This window comes from Miniopterus schreibersii (assembly GCF_964146895.1).
Source record: "Miniopterus schreibersii genome assembly, chromosome: 8".
Classification (NCBI taxonomy): domain Eukaryota; kingdom Metazoa; phylum Chordata; class Mammalia; order Chiroptera; family Miniopteridae; genus Miniopterus; species Miniopterus schreibersii.
This window is the reverse complement of record NC_138109.1, coordinates 17335326-17356635: the sequence shown is the minus strand read 5'-3', so window position 1 is coordinate 17356635 and position 21310 is coordinate 17335326. Positions and strand designations below refer to the sequence as shown.

At 40.7% G+C, this 21310-nt stretch overlaps 1 protein-coding gene across 2 annotated transcripts in view; it reads right to left on the bottom strand.

Annotated features, from left to right (window-relative positions):
* Positions 1–584: 584 nt before the first annotated feature.
* The window catches only part of ZCCHC17 (zinc finger CCHC-type containing 17), a gene marked incomplete at its 3' end in the record, with an annotated part of 34427 nt that continues 13701 nt past the window's right edge, over positions 585–21310 (bottom strand). For both annotated transcript variants that reach the window (XM_081143591.1, XM_081143592.1), the window contains 5 exons: positions 17787–17887; positions 16279–16370; positions 13439–13539; positions 11447–11586; positions 585–746 (listed from right to left, as the gene is read on the bottom strand). In XM_081143591.1, coding sequence (XP_080999717.1) covers positions 585–746; positions 11447–11586; positions 13439–13539; positions 16279–16370; positions 17787–17887 — 596 coding nt within the window. The remainder of the gene's footprint in view (positions 747–11446; positions 11587–13438; positions 13540–16278; positions 16371–17786; positions 17888–21310) is intronic.

Below are 21310 nucleotides of genomic sequence, written 5' to 3'. Positions count from 1 at the left end.
GGTTTTCTGGCTGCAGGCACTGGCTGTCACTTCTAGCACAGTAGAATCATTAGGGGGAACGGAAAGAGTGAGCACCACTTCTTACCATGTCCTCCCTCAGACTTCCAGGCTCCCTCCATCTGCCCAGTGTTGGATGTAGCAGAGATCACCCACCAATCAGCCCAGGGCAAACCAGCAGGGAGGGGTCACTCACTGTTCTCCAACCACAGCCAGACTCACCTCCACAGCAGTTAACTGTGGCTCTAGCCTGGACTCCTGTGCAGGAATCAGGCTCTGGCAGTGGCAGCTGGAGAGGGTAACAGGACCTCTGCTGAATGGAGGAAGTTGGGTGAATGGATGGATGAGCTGCAGGGATCACTTGCAAATGGACCAGGAGTGATAAGGAAACAACAACTCATTCAGGCAGATGCTTCTGACATCTAGCTCCCAGACCTGCCGGCGGCATGAAGAGGAAGCCATCTCCCATGGGAGAGAGTCATGGGGTGGGAGGCCATATTCTCACTACTGCGTCTTTCTAGGAACCAGGGCTGCAAGACACAAGGCCCCCGGTCCCTTCTCTCAACGCCCCCCTCTCCCCCGCACCCTCACTCCTTGTGCTTCTTCTTGTGCTTCTTCTTCTTCTTCTTCTTCTTTGCCGCCTTGCTGTCTTTGGATGTGTGCCTTGCCTTCTTGCCTGTGTCACTCTCAGAGTCTGAGCTGTCAGAGTCAGATGACTTCCTGTCTCTATGTTTCTTTTTCTTCTTTTCCTGAAAAGAAAAATTTAAAACTCAACACTGTCTGTGTATATTTGCTTTAAAAAATCATGACATGTAATTACTAGGGGACCACTTAACATTAATTCAAAAGAATATATTAAATCTTCAAGTATTAACAAGAAAAAATGCCCAAAGCAAGTAAAAGGATCAAATCATAATACAGTATGAATTCTAGATTCCAGTGTTTAACATACCATACAATGTGTATGTGTATATATGTACACACAACATATACATATACATACTTACATGTACCTGTATATATTTAAAATACACAGAAAAGGGAAAGCATACAAAGTGGTAACAAGTATTACCTTGGGAATGTACTGAATAGGGAAAGACAGGGGTCTTTCACTTCTTACTTCATATAATTCTGTCCAGTTTATTTTTTTAAACATTACTTTCATTTTTAAAAGCACAAATATTAAAGCTGAAAAGTCCTTAGAGATCACCTAGTCTATCTAGAGAAAGTGCCTCACATGCCCTAGGTCACAGAATAAGAGAATAGTAGATTTAGGACTCCTGACTCCCAGTCTGGTTTCTATTAGACTCTGCTGCCAGGATAAATAACTGCTACCAATTAGTAAGGCTCTACCTGCTGCTCTTGAATATTTATCATCTCTAACCTTCACAACAACCTTACAAGATTTTACTGATAAAGAAAAAAAGTTCAGAAAGAACTTTCTCAAAACTACCCACTACACCATGCTGCCAGAGTAATAGCACAAACTCATACAAAGGATGGGAGGCAGGTTCCCAGGCTTCTGCGGGGTGCTCTGGGCAGTTTTTAAGCTTTGCATATAAATCTTCTTGAATTGCAAATGTTTATATTGCCTTAGTAAGGTTTCTAAGAGGAAGAGATTATGGGAAGAGAAAGAAACAGAGCAGAAGAGGGTGAGGCTCCTGCTCCTATAAGCTTTCAACCAGCATCCTGAAAGCTGTGAGACTGCCTGTGATGCACCAAGTCTTAGGAATTGGCTGTGAGAAATGGTGGACAGAACACCAAACCAGACTTGAGCTCTGGCTTTGCCCCTTACCATTCTGTAACCTTGGGCACATTATTCCACCTTTACCACATTTCCTCAAATATAAAACAGAGATAAGAATAGCAGCAAAAAAATGAGGGGGAGGGGAGGGGGGGAGGGGAGAAGTCACATGGCTGCGGTTAAGATTTAATGAGACAGTATCTGTGGCCAGAGAAGTTGAAAGCCACTTGCCCCAGATTGCACAGGCAGGGTTCGGATCTGCATGTAGATCACGGGAGTGGAAACCTGAATTCTCCTCTGTAGCACACAGCCCCTCTTCCTATACAGTGCTGGGAGGCCTCGTGGTACGATGATCAAACAACAATTTTGGAATAAGATAGAAGTAAATTCAAATTCCAACTCTACCACTTACCAGCTATGTGTCTGGAAATAGAGACTTAACTTATTAAACCTTAGGCTTTTTTTCCAGTAAACTGCAAATAATAAATGCTACTTCAAAGGATGCTATGAGTATTAAACAAGATAAGTTCCAACTGTAGTACCTGATACATGGTAGACACTCAGGGGTAACTAGAAGTACTGTATTATTCTCACATTTCAGAGAACTCCCAGAATGTTCTGACAGTCTGGCTATGTATCTATGGCAGATAAGTCAAAGTTTTGAGAGATTAAACAGAAATTTTTTCTTGGAGTCTCCAATGAAGTAGAGAGAGGCCAAGCTTCCTAGGCCCACATTACCAAGCTACAGGAACCATGGCTGGGAGGAGCAGAGAGTTGGCAAATCAATGGTTTAGCTTATGGTACGCACCTTCCTGGGTGGCAAGATCATGAAAGCCCATCACAGACTATATGGCTTGGGACTCTCACCAGGTTCTGCCCCTTAGGTAAGGCAGGGTCCTGGGGAAGCAAACAAGTAAATGCAGAGAGTCTGGCACCTAATCCCCCCAAACCTGGCCCAGCCTGGAAAAATAAATGAGGAAGGAGAATAATAATACTTCCTTACATCCAAGTAGCACTCTAGTTTATCAAGCTTTCTGCATCCCTTATCTTTTTTTCTTTTTAAAATCCTCACCCAAGATATGCTCTCATTGATTCTAGAGAGAGAGGAAGGAGAAGAGGGGGAGGTGAAGAGGGAGAGAAAGAGAGCGAGAGAGAGAGAGAGAGAGAGAGAGAAACATCTATGTGAGAGATACATCAATTGGTTGACTCCCCCAATGCACTCCAACCAGGGATCAAACCCACAACCATTTTGGTATACAGGACAATGCCCCAAACAACTGCATCCCTTATCTTATAATAAAAATCTGGTAAGGTCAAAATTTGGAATTATTAGTCCCATTTTAGAAATAAGAAAACTGCAACTCAGAGAAGTACAGTGAGTCAACCTATACGCCGTGATGAGAATGTGGCACTTTCTTACTCAGAGTTTGGCATCATTTCCACTTTGCTCTCTCTCAAAAATGCAGGCTCAGGAGAAGGAAAGAGAAAAACAAATCACTTGAGAATCCTGACATTCTGGGACGTGTACTCTTACTTAGCAAGGAGGAATAATAGACCTCAAGATTGATGCAAAAGCTTTTCTGCAACCCGAGCAAAGAAAATCTAGTACTCCAGTAAATGGCATCATTTTCACTGCGTGTCTAACCTTGAGCTAGAGAACAAAGAACCATCACTTCAGAAGCTGTGGTTCAAAAGGAAAGTTGAGAGTTGGGGTGGAAGAAGATATACAGCCAGAGGTGAAACTAGCTTCTGGTCCCTCAACTGCACTCAAGGGGGAAGTGGAGAAGATAAAGGGTAAAGAAATGACCCATGGGTGTGAGGCCTTGGCAGACAGGCTAAGAGGGACATGAGCAAGAAGCCACTGCTCAAAACTGCTCTCTAGGACAAGCACATAACCCACCCATTTTCTCTACAGTTCTGAAACAGGATAGCAGCAAACCAGCGTAAGAGAAAAACAAAACCAAAAATTGAGAAAGGGGAATAACTGTGAAAGGGAAATAACAGCAGCTAACATTTCTAGATGCTGAACTAGGCACTTTTCACACATTCCTCATCTAACCTTCACAGCAAATCTATTAAGTGGGCATAATTATCCCTATATTTTCAGGAAAGAAAATTCTAACTTCAGAGAGGTTGACTGAGATAAAGTGACTTGCCCAAATGGTAGAACCTGTATTTGATTCAAGCTGGGTCCCAATGTGGATGTTCTTTTTAGCCCTGTCTAGATGATAGGCAGTACCTAACTTAGTGCTTCCCAACTAAAAGGCACTGATTTGGCCAGAAATCAAGCAAGCAAGGACTTACTATTTTTATTTATTCTTAAGAATTATTAAGAAATCATTATTTTCTTATTCTTGAGAAATGAATGATTATCAAGAGGAAATTTGATTCTCAGGGGTGAGCTTTTGGGAAATAGGATAGAGTAGCAATTTTTAACTGGTGTGCCACAGAATTTTAGTAATTATGTGTGCCATGAGATGAAAAAGGTTGAAAATTGCTGGGATAGTGGGTGATTCTTGGCTAGAAGTTGCCTATAAGGCATCAATTTACCACAGATTGGAAAAGGTAAGACCAGAAGAAAAAGTTTCATTAATCAACTCAAATATTTACTGAACTTTACTACCTACAAAGCCCTTTAGACACCTGTAGTTACATACAGCGTTGCTTAGGAGATGAGAACACATAGATTTTTTAATAGAATTCAGACAAATAAAGAGTACTATTTGCACTAGTAGTAGATGCAAAGTAAACACACTCATTGAGTGGAGCCTGGCACCATTCCTCCAAACTTAAGCCAACCTCATCAAACAAGGGAAATAACTCCTTACAATCATATAGTACATTTATTCAACAAATATTGGGTACCTTCTATGAGCCAGATATGTCTATTAATTTATTTGTCTTTTATAATAGTTGAATGAGGTCAGAAATTAGGAACCAGGAGCCTTCAAGGAACAATTTATCTAATCAAAGAGAAAGACTAATTAAGATACTAGGCAGTCCATGGAAGTGATGTAAGAAAAGTACAAAAAACATGCCAAGGACACACAAGGGAAAGAAATCAATTATGCCCAAGGAATTTGAGGATGGCTTCATGAAGGATACGTATGTGTTCTGTTCTTGAAGGATGAATATGGTTTTGGCAGGAGGAGTGGTGGATGGTAGTGTTGACGGAAGCAAGGACCTTTCAGCCAAAGGGAAGACAGAATAAGGCAAATGCCTGTGAGATCTTTCAAGAGTGACAATGATCCTGTGTGGCTTATTAACTATGCACTGGATCCCATCCCTTCTCTTCTACTCAACATTGGTCCAGGAATTGTCGCCTCTTTTTTGCATCAATTTTTCCCTCTTTACTGGCTCATTCCCACCAGTAAACAAACAAAAACCCTCTGGAATAATTTTAACCAGTTGTTACCCCACCACTCTACTGAAACAGCTCTTGTCAAAGTTACCCATGACCTTCAAACAGCCAAATCCATGGTAAATTCTTGGGCCTTATTTACCTGATCAGTTACATTCAACACAGTCCATCTTCCTTACAACACATTCCTCACTTCACTTGCACTACACTCTCTCACTTTTCCACCGACTTCCCTGGCTGCTCCTTTTGTCTTCTTTGCTGGTTCATCCTCGTCTCCTAATCTCTAAAAGTGGGAACACTCTGGGGCTCAAATCTTCAAACCCCTTCTCTTCCCTACATTTACTCTCCAGGTGATCTCATATATGAACTTAAATACCACCTATATGAAGATGACTCCCAAATTCATGTCTTTTTTAAGTGACGTATAATTGACTTAAAATATTATATTAGTTTCAGATGTATAATATAGTGATTCAATATTTATACATATTACAAAGTGATAACCCTGATAAGTTTAGTTACCTTCTGTCACCATACAAAGTTGTTATACTATTACTGACTATATTCTCTAAATTTATCTCTCCTACTTGAGCTTCTCCTTTAACTCTGAACTATACAATCACCTGCCTACTCTACACTTCCATGTCAAAATCTGATAGGCATCCCAACGCCTATGCCCTGCCCCCTCCTAAACCTACTCCCCTCCAGCTTTCCTTCCCATCTTCATATACAGCAACTCAAACCAAACCCCACTCCCATATTACTTCTGCATTCCTTCTCCTCTTAACTCAAATCTTCCAGTAAGTCATTCTTAGCTGTTCTCTTTCCTACCTCATACTCAATCACTCAACAAGTTCTGTGAGCTCTACCTTCAAAATAGAGCCACACTTCCATTCCCTTCTCACCACCCTCACCACTATTATTCCAGTCTAAGCTACCACCTTCTCCCCTGGATTATTAACATTGGTCATTAACTGTTCCCACCCTTGCTTTCTGACCACCTAGTTTACACATAGCAGCCAAAATAATTCTCTTAAAAGGTAAGTTACAACATGTCATCTCTCTAGTTAAAACTTCTAATGATACCCTGGCTGGTTTGGCTCAGTGGTTAGTGTTGGCCCACGGACTGAAGGGTCCCAGGTTTAATTCTGGCCAAGGGTGCATACCTCAGCTGCAGGCTCGATCCACAGCCCTGGTTGGGGCACATGCAGGAGGCAGCCAATCGATGTGTCTCTCTCACATCGATGTTTCTCTCTCTCCCCCTCACTTCCACTCTCTCTGAAAAACAATGGAAAAAATATCCTCAGGTGAGGATTTAAAAAACAAAAACAAAAAACCTCTAATGACATCCATCTACTCTAAGTGAAAGGTGAAGTCCTCATTTCTCCTAGATGGCCCTGGGCTTCCTCTTACTTCCTCTCTTCTCTTTCACTTCACTCCCGCCACACCAGCCTCCTTACTGTTCCTTAAACATGCCAACTTCACTCTCAACATCCGGCTATTGTACTTGCTGAAGTGCTTTGTCTCCACTTATGAGTAGCTTGCTTTCTCACTTCCTTCAAACATCCACTCAAATGGCACTTCAGGACAAAGGCCTGCCCTTACCACCATATCTAAAATGTCATCACCTATTCCACCTGCCCCCATTCCATTACTCCCTGTCTCTTATAACCAAATTAATTTTCTCCATAAAACTTATCACTACATGACATATTAGTATTATTTTGTATTTTGTTTAGCAGTTTATTGTCTGCGACCCCATTAGAATATAGGTACATGAAGATGGAGATTTTACCTGTTTTGTTCACTATTGTACCTGCTGTGACTAGACAGAGTTTGGCACACAGTAGATGCTCTTTTAATGAGTCAGGTTGGAATATAGTGTGTGTGGGAAGGGACTGTGAGAGATGATGCTGGGAAGTTGGACAGACTGTGAAGAGTCTTAAAGGAACTCAGACTTTATTCCATAGAAGGGGAATCACTGAAGGTTTTTACGCAGACCACACTGGACGACTCTCTGTGCTCAAGCAAAATGGGGCCAGGACTGGCAATCTCTCTCAGATGGGCACCAGAGATTCTCTGGACAACAGGTCAGAGCCAGCATGCAGCCAAGGGATCACATTCCTATTTCTGTTCTTCTATATATAGTTCAGCAGAAAGTAATTATAGTAGCCACATCAAAAGAAGAAAATTATATTCTGGATCAAATATAGCTAGACTTCACTATAATCAGTGGACAGCCTGATCCCCGAGGCACATGCTTCCTCACAATATAGTACTGATTCAGAAAGACCCATGACGGCACATGATAAGTGAGAGGCCAGCAAAGCACAGGCCACAGGCTCATGGAAAAATTATCCAGGGCTTCATTACAAAAACCTCTATTCGTATTTTGCCAACTACTTCACATCCCATTTCCATTTGCAAAACAGTTTCTTCTTGTTCTAATTATGCCCAACAAAAATGACTTAAAATTTCAGACAATGGAACAAAAACTGTCATTGTACCAAATTGGTATGTAGAACTAAACCAATGCATACTAGATTTTTGGACAAGGTCATGCATTCAACACATGCATACTTGATCAAAAGAACTGGGAGATAAAAAGAGTTGGGGAGCTCAGGCTAGAATTTCTCTTACTCCTGCCCCTGCTCCCTTCATTATTACTTACCAGCAGCAGGAGTCAGTCCCCATTACTCTCCAAACTGAGGGCAGGTCTCACTGAGTAATGGAACCTGAGGAGCTATAGATAGAGATTATGGAGCCTATCTATTCAAAGGCAGCTAGTGCATGCCTATTATGTGCCAGGCATTATTTGGAACAGGTGACATCCTTTCCTTATCCTGGGCTATTGGCTGGTTCCCCAACATGTCTAGCACCTTCTCCTGCCTTAGAGGCTTTACATTAGGCATTCTCTTTCACCAGACTGCAGAAAGAAGTGGGGCAATGAAGCAGTCATGTGAAGAAGCAGAGATGAGAACCCAATATTCTGTTCCTTTCTGATTCCAGTTCCAGCCATACTTCACTTCCTATCATTGGATTTCTATGAGATCTAATAATCCCCTTGGAGTATCTGTCCTTTGCCACCAGATATACTTTAACTGCTTATCATTCCCCTTGTGCTGTTAGCTGCTTGAGTATAGGTGCTATGTATGACTTTTATTTCACTGTAAGTGAGTTGTCCCTCATATATGCCTTCCACACACTAGGCATTACTGCTACCCACAATCCTATTCAGCAACACGGACTACGGAAGGCATTTCCCTTCAGATGAACCTCCTCGGTTCCACATTTGGCTGCCAGAGTCAACCTGTGCTGGAACAGGTATCAAATCTACCACTTTTACACACTCCAAAACATCCATTTCAGGTAGGAGTTTTTACTGATAAGGAAAGGCAACCTCCTGTTGGAATCAGATTTAAAGGGTAAAATGAAACAGAAAGGAGGCCTAGAATCTTGATTTACAGTTTTGAACAGAAATAGATCAAAAGATAACATCAAATGTTTGCTGAGGGTAGCTGCTGACAGGGCAAAAACTAGCAAAAAAAGGTTCCCTATGAGTCCTAACAACTCAAGCACCTAACACAATGCAAAACAGACCCATGTAAGGCACTCAATACATATTTGTTGAGTAAATAAATAATCAAGAGCTAAATGAATTAATGGATGAAGTGTGGTATACAGAAAAGAATATTGGGTTAGTAATCCCAATACTAAAGACCTGGGTTCCTATTTCAGCACCGTCTCTTATAGTTGTGTGACTTTAAGCGAGAGACATTTCTCTTAATCTCTATTTTCCTAATATGTAAAATTGTGGGATAACAATACCTACTCTGACTACCTCATAGAAATGTATGAGGATAAAACAAAAATATGAAAATATTTTATAAACTGTAAGTGCTAAACAGATATAAGGCATAAAAGATAAGGGATTAACAATGAGGTAAAAAGATAATGATGCTAGATGATATCTTGGAAGAAACAGTGAACATCAAAGGGGAAGTATTTTTGTTTTTATTTTAAATATATCTTTATTGATTTCAGAGAGAGGAGAGGGAGAGAGAGAGAAACATCAATGATGAGGGAGCCATTGATTGGCTGCCTCCTGCACACCCCCTACTGGGGACGAGCCTGCAACCCGGGCATATACCCTGACCTGGAACTGAACTTTGATCTCCTGGATCATACGTTGATGCTCAACTGCTGAGCCACACTGGCCGGGCAAGGGGGAAGTTTTAATGATTTCAAATCCCTAGATCACTTTTTTTTTAAATAATTTTTTTTTTTTTTTAACTGATTTCAGAGAGAGGAAGGGAGAGAAAGAGAGAGATAGGAACATCAAGGATGAGAGAGTCGAGAGTCGTTGATCAGCTGCCTCATGCACACCCCCTACTGGGGGGTCAAGCCCACAACCCAGGCATGTGCCTTGACCTGGAGTCAAACTGTGACCTCCTGGTTCATAGGTTGATGCTCAACCACTGAGCCATGTTGGTCAGGCTAGAACACTTTTTAAACAAAGCAGACTCATAAGTTAGAAGTTCATAAAATCTAGCTCTACTTTTAAAAAAGTAAAATTATCTGTTTGCAGACATGATCCTATATGCAGAAAATCCTAAAGATTCTACACAAAAAAACCTGTTAGAACTAATAAATGAGTTCAGCAAAGTTGCAGGATACAAAATCAACAACACTCCCCAAATCAGTTGCATTTCTATAAACTAACAATGAACAATTCAAAAAGGAAATTAAGAAAACAATTCCAACCCTGGCCGGCATGTGCCAGTGGTTAGCACACTGGCCAGCCCACCAAAGAATCACAGGTTTGATTCCCTGTCAAGAGCACGTACCTAGGTTTTGGGTTTGCTCGTGCCCCCCCGAGTTGGGGTGCATGCAAAAGGCAGCCAGTAGCAACCAGACAATGTGTCTCTCTCACATCGATATTTTTCTCTCTCTCTTCCCATCCCTTCCTCCCTTCCACTCTCTCTGAAAAGCAATGGAAAAAATATCCTCAGGTGAGGATTAAAAAAACCAATACAATTCCATTTACAATGGCATCAAAAAGAATAAAATACTTAGGAATAAACTTAACTAAGGAGGCAAAAAGACTTGTACTCTGAAAACTACAAAATGCTACTGAAAGAAATTAAGACAATACAAATAAATGAAAGAGAAACATTTGTATTCATGGATTGGTTAAGATGTCAATGCACAAAGCAAATCAATAGATTTGATATGACTATCAAAATCCCAGTGAGATTTTTGCAGAAATAAGAAATACATACTAAAATTCATGTGGCATCTTAAGGGGCCCCAATACCCAAAATAATCTTGAAAAAGAACAGAGTTGGAAAACTCACATTTCCTGATTTCAGAAGTTACTACAAAGTAAGAATAATCAAAAGTGTTGCACTAGTATAAAGACAGACATAGACCAATGGAATAGATTAGAGAGTGGATTCCAAGTCAAAGTTTGAGATACCTGTGGGATACTAGTTAGGGATATGGAAGTCATTGAGGCATCTACAGTCTTAGAAAGGACGTGATTACCCAGGGAGAGAATATACAGATCAATAAATTATTATTCATATATTTGGCTAATTCTTACAATAGTTAGAAGAGTTAAAATACACCCTTTTCCTCACCTAAATAATACTTACTTTGTAGATAATGCATACTGAGAGCAAGGACTTTATCATAGTTTTTGTATGCCTAGGTTTGCAATGCCTGGAACAAGCTGACTGCAACAAAAGTTTGCTAAAGCTTTAAACAAAACAAAACCCCAAAACTTAATAACTGGACAGAATTAGAAAAATACTACACAACATGAGAACCACTATTTCCTGACCAAACTATAACATAGTTTTTTCATTTCCTCTGTGTAGTAAGTGACAAATTACAAATGCAGTTTTTCTGCATCACAATGTCTGTTTTATGAATTCTTCTGCTGTAAGTAGTAGTGAGACAATGAGACAGACACTCATCCACCACTGGGTACAGATAAGGACTTTCTGGAATAAGTTTGGCAAAATGTATCAAAAGCCTTAAAGACTTAACTTAGTAATCTTATTTTGTAATGTATCCAAAGAAAACAATAAGACATGTGGCCAAAAGTTTAGGTTGGAAGTAATAAAAAAATATCCAACAATAGAAAAATTATTAAATAAAACATCACGTAGCGGCTCTTAAATCAAGTTTGAAGAACACATAAGACACCAGAAAATGCTTTTGGTAAGTAGAAACCTAATATTCTTTATATTTTTCAGTATTTCTAACATTTCTGTAAAAAGTACATTTTCATTTTAAAGCAGAAAACCCGTGATAAATAAAATCCAGATAGCACTCACCTTCTTTCTTTTTCTCGAATTCTTCGTAGGGTCAGGCTTGTCAAACTCTGCTGGCTTTGCCTCTTCCTCCTCACCCTCGTCAGGTATCAGAGAGTACTTGGTCCCACCTGGCTGCATGAAACAATCCTTTGCAAAGTGGCCTGCGAAGAAAATCGAAAATTGGAATGGCAGGGAGAACGGGGCGGTCTTCCCTCTCAGCGGGCAGGTCTTCCTCAGAGGCTCCTGCCCCTGCCCCTGCCCCTGCCCCTGCCCCTGCCCCTGCCCCTGCCCCTGCTCCTGCTCCTGGAAGGGGCTGACTGGTGCAGGAGGCATTATGAGCTTATTGAGAGCAGCTAGTGGATTCAGAGCAGATTTTCTGTCACCTCAGGATGGCGTTGCTCACTCAGCCAGAGCCAGACTAGCAGCTGGTCCTAAAGCTATGGGACACACTGGCTCTGCTTTGGAAATGGCAGTGGACACAAGGATGCAGGCTGGTGCTGCCCTCTATTAGCAATGAAGCTTAGTAATTTTTAAAGATCTATTTGGAACTTATTCCTAAGAGCAAAAGGTTGCTCCAGAGAGCACAATGCTTAGCAGAGGGAGCCAAGTGGCAGGTCAAGGCCCTGAAGCAAGATAGCTCTTAGGTAGCTGGCAGGAAGACAGCATCCAAGCTAACACATAGAGACAGGCACAGTCACCTAGGGGCACTCAACATTCACAGACTGTCAGGTCTGGCAAGGGCCTTAGAGATCATCAAATCCAACAATGCAATTGCAGAGGATACGGAAGTCCAGAGTAGAGAAGTAGCGCAAGGTCACGCAGATAGCAGCAGAGATAAAACTTACCTGGTGTCTTGTGCCTCCCTGCCCTACACTCTTTTTGCTGCACCAAAACCAACCACCTTTTAGCCCAGCCTTTGCTGACCAGGCCAAATTTCATCTCTCATTATTCTTCTCTGCCTCATATAATACCTGGTGGACACAAGCTGAAGGTACAAAGACCCTGAGCCTACAGTGCTATTGAGGGCCCCTTTAACATATGCTATAGAGCTGGTTTTGTCTGAGCTTACTGTAGACCCTATCTCAGGGGCACAGAGAATTGAGTAAAATCATCAAAAGCAGTATGCAAACTACTTTGTAACTCTGAATCCAGGAGCTGGATGGTGCCAGGAAGAACACAGCAGAATTTTCCAAATATCTTGAATGCTCCCACAATTCCCGAGGAAGTATTCTTTCTCTCAATTTTATTCTCCCTTCCTCCCTCTACATTCATGATAAATAGGAACTTAAACTCCACTTCAACCAGGGCACAAAGATGCTACCAGCAGTTGTAGAAAAATCAACAAGGCTAGGTAGATGCAAGGCTAGGGCGACGTGGTGACAAATTGAGGTCACTCTGAAAATGAGAAGTTGGCAATCCCTCTCATTACAGCTCCAACAAGGAAGTCAGGCTGAAAGAGCTCTTTAATATTTGAGTAAGACTGGAGGAAACCTGAGGAAACCGAGCTAAAAGGAAATGACTAGAGTGCCCCTTATTACTAAAAGGATACTACACCCAGAACTCCAAAGTTGAAGAAATGAGCAAGAAAGGGTTTAACTTGGATCCTTAAGGCATATACTTCTAAGTTGCTTAATTCTTGCAGCAGAACAATAATGGTCCTTGGAGATAAAATTTAGAGTGTTAATCATAATCCAACACTCTTACCTCCTGGCATAGTACCTGGGGCCTTGCCTAGGTAAGGGCATCAGCTGCAAAGGTGGGGGGAGAGGTAGTGATAGTATATATGGTATCACCACGAGGGACAGCAACAGGGCTAGCATTCAGAAAAGGAAACGGAAAAAGTAGTAAGTCATGAACTCTGATGTAAGTCTAGTAGGAGTAACAACATGAACAGGTGAGGCCATCACTTGGCTTAAAAACAGGGTGAACTAAACTCACTAGGCTGCTCATCGGGTAGATAAAGGGTCTGTCCACAAGGAGAGAAAAACTGAAATAGCAGAGGCTTCATCTTACCTTTACAGCCACACTTCTTGCAGGTAGTGTTCAGGACAGCCTCGAGGGTGATCTTCTGTCCAGTGTAATCCTGGAAGGACCGCCTCCGCCTCTCTTCTTGCCTGTAACGAAAAGGATACTGTGACTGTTGGCCCTCTTTAGAGATGTGGACAGAGATACTACAAGGCAATGCAGTATGTTAGGTTTTTTGTTTGTTTGTTTTTTTAAAATATATCTTTATTGATTTCAGAGAGAGGAAAGGGGAGGGAGAGGGAGAGATAGAAACATCAATGATGAGAAAGTCATTGATCGAGCCTGCAACCCAGGCATGTGCACTGATGGAGAGTCGAAACCCCAATCGCCTGGATCCTAGGTCGACGCTCAACCACTGAGCCACACCCAGCCAGGCAGTATGCTAGTTTTTTGTTTTGCTTTTGGCAGGTAGAAGGGAGAACGAAGGAAAAGTGTTGCGCATAAGCAGATGGGCAATAAAAGCAATGGCATGAAATAGACACTTTTTCATTTAGGACAAGGCTCTGAATTAATAATTATAAATGAAATTAGACTTTATCTCATTGATCACAGAGGATAGACATAATTATTCACCCTGCTAAGTCCCCTACAACCCTTATAAGATCACTCCCGGGTTTAAAAGACCTTCAAAGGCTTCCTGGAAAATCAAGTCTAAATTCCTTACGTTGGAGTTGGAGTCCTTTCACCATCTGCCTCTAACCTACTTTTCCAGCCTCATCTTTACTTGAACAATATGCTCTAGCCAAATCAGACTATTTTACCTTCTCCAGATGGTTCACTGCTTTTGCTCATGCAGCTCTCTCTCTAAAATGCTCTGCTTCTCTTCTTTACTCCCACTTCACCCAAACACTGCAAGGCTCAGCTGAATTACCACTTCTCCTTCTATCAGGTCTTCTCTGAGTCACTCAGTCAAAATTAATCTTTGTTCATATTCCCATAGCACATTAAGAAATTCTAAACTTGGGGGGGAGGGGAGATTAACCAAAGAACTTATATGCATATATACATAACCCATAGTCAGACAATGGTGCTGTGAAGACCTGGGGAGGAGGTAGGAACTGGGTGGAGGGGGTCAGTGGAGAGAAAAAAAGGGGACATCTATAATACTTTCAACAAAAATAAATTTTTAAAAAATTCTCAACTATTGACCAAGGTACAATATACATGAAGAAAAGTGTTTATAGCATACAGCTTGACTGATTTTCACAATTTGAAAATACCCAAGTAACCAGTACTGAGATAAAGAAACAGAACATTACCAGCATTTCAGAAGCCCCTCTAGTTACCATGCCTCCCCCAATGGTAACCACTATTCATTCTAATTTCTAATAACACAGATTAGTTTTACCTATTTTTGTAAATTATATAAATGAAATCACAGAATATGGAACCCTTCTGTGTCTGTTTTTCCCCCCCACTTGTTTGTGAGATCCATCCATATTGTTGTGTGTACAGTAGTTTGTTCTAACTTGCTGTATTTTGCTGTTGATGTAAAGTATCTGAGTAACTTCTATTATGAACAGTGCTTCTATGAACTTTCTAACACATGTCTTTCTGATTCAAGTCTAACTCTAAAACCTGAGTTCATTCCCCCATGCCATGCTTTTTTCCTGGGTGAACTCTAGAAATTGTTTATAACAAAAGTTATTGTTCAGCCACTTGGTTATTACTAGAAACAGTCTATACTCAGGGAGCCCTTTCCCTTCCCGATCCTTGTTTTGAGAAAGAGAGGTAGCTCTTTTATCTTACTTGTTTTCATATTTTACCCTTACAAGGGTGGCTTTAAGACATTTCACTGCTTCTTAATGAGCCTGTATAGCATATAATTATTTGGAGTAGAAGCAATTTATTACAATGCAATTGATAAGTGCCAGAATTAAATAACATTTCTGAACTGAGTTATAAAAGATTACTACTGTAAATGGAAAGTGTTTTGTCAATAACCAGCCCCACAAACATGTCAATATTTAGAGACTAAACTACAGATATATGAAAAACTCTGTAAGTCACATGCAACAGCTAGAAGCATCATGTGGTGAAAGGGGCATTAGCTTTAATGTCAGGGAGACCGAGATTAAAGATCCTAACCCACTATAATTTGCTATAAAACCACAGCCAAGTTATTACCAGGCATCAAGCTAGAAACTAGGGATACAAAGTAAAATGGAGGGAGCACCTACTTTGCAGGTTGTTACGAGAATCACATGCACTAATGTACATAAACTGCCTTGCATAATACCTGGTACATTGTATATATTCAATAAATATCACTTCCCTTCCTTAAACCCCCAAGACCCCTTTTCAACAGATTTTAAGGATCTAAGAACCCTTGGTTAGAAATCACTATCATAGTCAAGAAATACTTTGAGACAGATGAAAAATTCCCTGTATCACCAGACATTATCCTACATAAATAGAAAATCTTCCACTCCTAAACTAAAGGTCAGAAGAGCCCATGAAAGTAAGGTGTTGTGTTCAGAACACAGTGTATCCCAAGACACAGGCATCTAAACCCAACTGGAGTTGCTCCTAGATTACCCTCCCCTCCCATTTGGTCTTTTCCTTTTTCAGTCCCAGTGCTAGAAGAGTGGCAACTAACAGGTGAATACTTGTTGGCTGACTGGTTAACTTCTGTGCTAGGAGCTTTGCATGTTAGAAGTGTTGTCTGTAACACTTCATACCTCTAAAACCCAAAGATCATAGAGGTTATATAACTCATCTATTTCACAGTCTATAAATGGCAGGGTTTCCAGGTCAGCCTGATTCACTACAGCATTCCATGGTTTGAGAAGTAGGAAAATTTTAGCTTTTGCAAACTTTTTACCTACTCGATGATAACGTTGTTGGGGTCAAGGTCTTTTCCAGTCCCTTGGTTGACAACTTTCATGGAGAGGGATACTTTTATCCTATCATTTTTCATCTGAAAAAGACAAAAGCAAAGTCACCAAAAGCTCAAAGTACATCATTTAGACCGCTGGTCTAGAATTATCTGACTAAGAATTGAAGTATTCATCATCATAGCAAACACTGAACTCCAACAGCCAAGGTCCTGTGCTAAGAGCATTGATGGTACTAACAAACATAATAGGCAGATCTTATGGCAGAAGAATTTTTAGAAAATGATTTTCATCTCATTCTTGTCCCTCTTGGGGGGAAAGACAAAAATGGTTGTTCAGAAATCCAAGGCCTACCGAAGTAACCCAGCAGAAAGGAAAAGCTGTTTCTTTTAGGTAGGTTCAACATAATGATCAATGCAGAGATCGATGAGCCCAGAATGGGTTTTAGAACATTCCAGTAGCCTAGATGTCCTTTCGGACTTGGTCTAGAGGCTCTATACACATGAAGACAACTGTTAGCCACACTGGTCTTCTGCTTCCTCCAGCACTTGAACCCTTCTTCACTCCAGGGTCTTTACACTAGCTATTCTCTACCTAGAAAATCTTTATCCCAACTTTTCATGACTACTTCCCTTTCCTTTGGGTCCTAGCTCATATACCATCTCCTCAGAAAGCCTGTTCCTGAGGACTTTATCTAAATCTACTTATGATATTATTTGAACCCATTACAGCACTTACCACTATTTTCAGTTATTTTAACTTGTTTACTTTTTGTTTCCTCCAGTTATATTCTATGCGAACTCTATAACAGCTGGGATCATTTATGTCTGGTTCACTCTTGTATCCCTCAGACCTAGTGCATATGAAGCACTCAACTACTGTTGAATAATATCTCTTTCAGGCATCTCCCCTGCCATTTTCTGGTAGAAGGGCAGGCCTCAGTGTATGTTCGTATTTCTCCTGTGGTCTGCCCACACCCACAGCCCACATACCCTCAAGTGAGCTTCAGAACTTTCAGAGTCGTCCAGAGCTTTCTCACTTCCCTCATGTTGCATGGTGCCAGTTATTAGGAAAAGTGATTATAAATTCTATGTTCTTTTTTGTTTTGGTACAAACTGAAGTGTACCTGGCAAGAATTCTTTAACATCTGTGATAAAGAATATTAAAGCTAGTCCCATAGGTTAAGTGTCCTTCTCTCCTTTTGGTTCTTTACTTTTTTGGCTTTTCTTCACAACCACCATTTGGGTAAACTTCAGGGAGGGAAGTCTTATAAACATGCACTTGTTGCACCACACTTACTGTAGTTCACATTATTCCTTCTGAGTGTGTAGGAGAACCAGCCAGAAGGTTTATATTCAGGTCAGATTATGGTGGCAGGATTCAAAATAAGATTCTCAGTCACAGTTAACAATATATTCACACTGACCATCATAAATACCAAGAAAATCCCAGCTTTTCCTAATCCTTTCTAACCAGGTGAAAGTTGCACAGAACTTTACCTCTCGGCCTATAAGCTTCACCCACACTTTGTCTCCAACATCAACTATCTCAGAAGGCTTATCCACACGACAGGATGACATGTGAGTTCGATGGACCAAACCTGGGCACAAGAAAAAGAAAGAAAGCACAAGGCATGTCTGGTGTTATACTCTAAGTATACTCTAAATAACAAGGTAACAAAAAGATGGAAATTGGGAATTCATTGAAAAAAATGTTCATTAATTTAAAATTGCAAATTAAAACTATTTGAGCCCAGCCGGACGTGGCTTAGTGGTTGAGCGTCAACCTAGGATCCAGGCGATCGGGGTTCGATTCCCGGTCAGGGCACATGCCCGGGTTGCGGGCTCAATCCCCAGTCGGGGGCGTGCATGAGGCAGCCAATCAATGACTCTCTCATCATTGATGTTTCTATCTCTCTCTCTCTATCCCTTCCTCTCTCTGAAATCAATAAAAAATGTATATATATTAAAAAAAAGAAAAAGAAGAAATATTGTTAGGGCTAGTATAAATTTTTAGAAATCATTTAGCAATGGTTATCAAGAATGATAAAAAAATTTAATAAAATTAATTTTAAAATATGTAATAATTATTAAATAACTTAATGACACTTAATAAAATATTGACAACAGATATCCTTTTCCTGTCTGCTCAAGGTCCTTTCCTGAGTGAATACCTTCATTACATTCTAAAGTAATCTGGTCAGTCCATGTAATTTGATTGGAGCTGACCTAACCCCCAATTGTGGGCACATAACACAGGCTCAGTCAATCAAGGTACTTCATGCCCTGGCTGAGTAGCTCAGTTGGTTAGAGCATCATCCCAATACGCTAAGGTTTCGGGTTCAATCCCTGGTCAGGGCACATATAAGAATCAAGAAATGAACGCATAAATAAGTGGAACCGCAAATCAATGTTTCTCTCCCCCTCTCTCCCTTCTCTCCCAAAATAAAAATTTTAAAAAGGTACTTCAGCCTGGCTGGGCGTGGCTCAGTGGTTGAGCATCAACCTAGGATCCAGGAGATTGGGGTTCGATTCCTGGTCAGGGCACACACCCGCGTTGCGGGCTAGGCAGCTGATCAATGACTCTCTCTCTCATCATTGATGTTTCTATCTCTCTCTCTCTCCCCCCCTCCTTTCCTCTCTGAAATCAATAAAGATATATTTTTTTAAAAAAAAGGTACTTCACCCTGCTGGCCACAGCAATTCATTGGTTCACAGACAGACACAAGACACTAGCTAAATCAAATCATCTTTCTCAAGACTTTTGTCAGGATTATAAACTACAAAAAGTTATTAATGCCCATCTTTACCACCAGGTGGCAACAGTCAGCCAGAGGGAAGCAAAGAAGAGCATCAGTAACTAGAGACAGAGCCCTGAAGGTGTAAACTGAGCATTGATACAGACAGCTCTGGTGGAAGCTAGATTTATCCTGCACTCCCCCGCAAAACTAACAAAATGTGTTCTCACTTATGTTTCTGTCCCTTGCACCAAGAGTTCTAACTAATAATTAATTTGGCACAATCACTTCTGGGACTCTGTCCTAAGAAAACAATCTTATACATAGAAAAAGCTATATGCATCTGGGAAAGCAATCTACATCAAAATACACAATGTATTTTTTTTTAATCCTCACCTGAGGATATTTTTTCCATTGCTTTTCAGAGAGAGTGAAAAGGGGGAACATCAATGGGGGAGAGACACACTGACTGGTTGCCTCCCACACACGCCCAGTCTCAAGCCTCCAACAGAGGTCCATACGTGCTCTTGGCCAGAATCGAACCTAGGACCCTCCAGTCCACAGGCTGACGCTCTAACCACTGAGCCAAACTGGCTAGGGCGACACAATGTATTTTTAAGACAGAAAAAAATGAGAAACAACCTAATACCCAACAATAGGGTAATGGAAAATGAACTATAGGATAGTTACTTGATGGTCCGTATGTTCAAAAGATTACATAAAAATATGCCAATAATTCATTTTTAGTAAATATTTATTGAGTGCCTACTATGTGCCAAACACTATAGGCAACTAGTATTTTTTCATGTAAATAACAAAATACAACGTAAAGTTGTATAATGTAATTACAAATGCTTAAATTAGGTCTTTAAAATTACAAAAAATGCTATGAAATGCTATAACAATGGTTTAACTAGGATATTGAATTACAGGATTTTTTCTTTTATTTTCAAATGTTTTAGTCATGGAGAAAACTATATCTATTCTGAGGGAAATAGATAAAATTAACAACAATTTTGAATGAATATAAACCAGGACAAAGGAAAGAAAAAACTAATAGATCAAGCGAAGATTTATATCTACAATAACTGCCCTCCCTAAAGATTGTTGGGGAAATTAGTAACCTTTATTCTCTTTTTCTCAATCTCTCTCTCACACACATGCATTCACACAGGTGTCAGCACATGCCTACAAGTCAAAGTATTGGCCCTCTCTGTTCGGAGCTCCTACTGAAGCCACTGCTTTCTCTGACCATGGTCACTGGGCCTCACAAACCTACTCCAGCTGACTCTGGAGGTTGATAGCCTATCTCCCTGAATAACTCTGGGGCTCCAAAGTGTTTTATATACCCATTTTTAATTTTAGACCATCACATAATCTCCAAATTCAGTACATTTCAAGGAGTTCGGGGTTTTGCCTACCCCATGATGATATAATGAACAGACCAGCCTAACTGGAAAGTCTGGAGAGTAAACTCAGATGCCCTAGTCTCTAGCCCTAGAGGAAAGGGAAACCTTTCACTTTGGCATTTTTTGGCCACAACAGTCCTCTAATTCTAAAATTCACTTCTTTCCTCATTGCTAATGGAAGTTGTGAAGAAAATGAATGATGAACCTAATATACTTGAGAAGGTCTATTTATTGGAGTACCAAAACAAAAGAAAGAACGGCACTGACCATTTGTCCTTCTCCCACCTGATCTCAAAGGTTATTTTTCGGTCCGGTCATCACTAGCCACATAATTGTTTTAAGTTTAAATTTAAATAAACAACATTTTAAAAGTCAGTGGCTACTGTATTGGGACAGTACAGATGTGAAATAACACAAATATATTTAGTCTTTGTCCCCAGTCCCTGTACAGAACTCCTAAAGTTTTGAAATTTTCCCAGTGATAGAAGTGTCTTTTGTTATTCATAACAAGCCCCTTCTGATCACACCAGAGTTTACACTAATGACTCTGAGTGGGGCCTCTAGACAGTCCCTGGATGGGGATAGTCACCAGAATGACCAAGTGATTACAGAATTGGAACTTTCCGTCCCACAGCCCTCCAGAAAAGAAGGGGAAAGGCTGGAGATAGAGCTCTATAAAAATTCTTGAACAATGAAATTCAGAGAGCTTCAGGTTAGCAAACACATCAGATTGCTGGGAGAGTGGTATGCCAGAAAGGACAAAGAAGCTCAGCGTGCCCGACTTCCATAACCTGCCCTATGCATTTCTTCCATTGGGCTGTTTCTGACTGCATACTTTAAAATAAACGAGCAAACAGCCCAGCCAGGCATGGCTCAG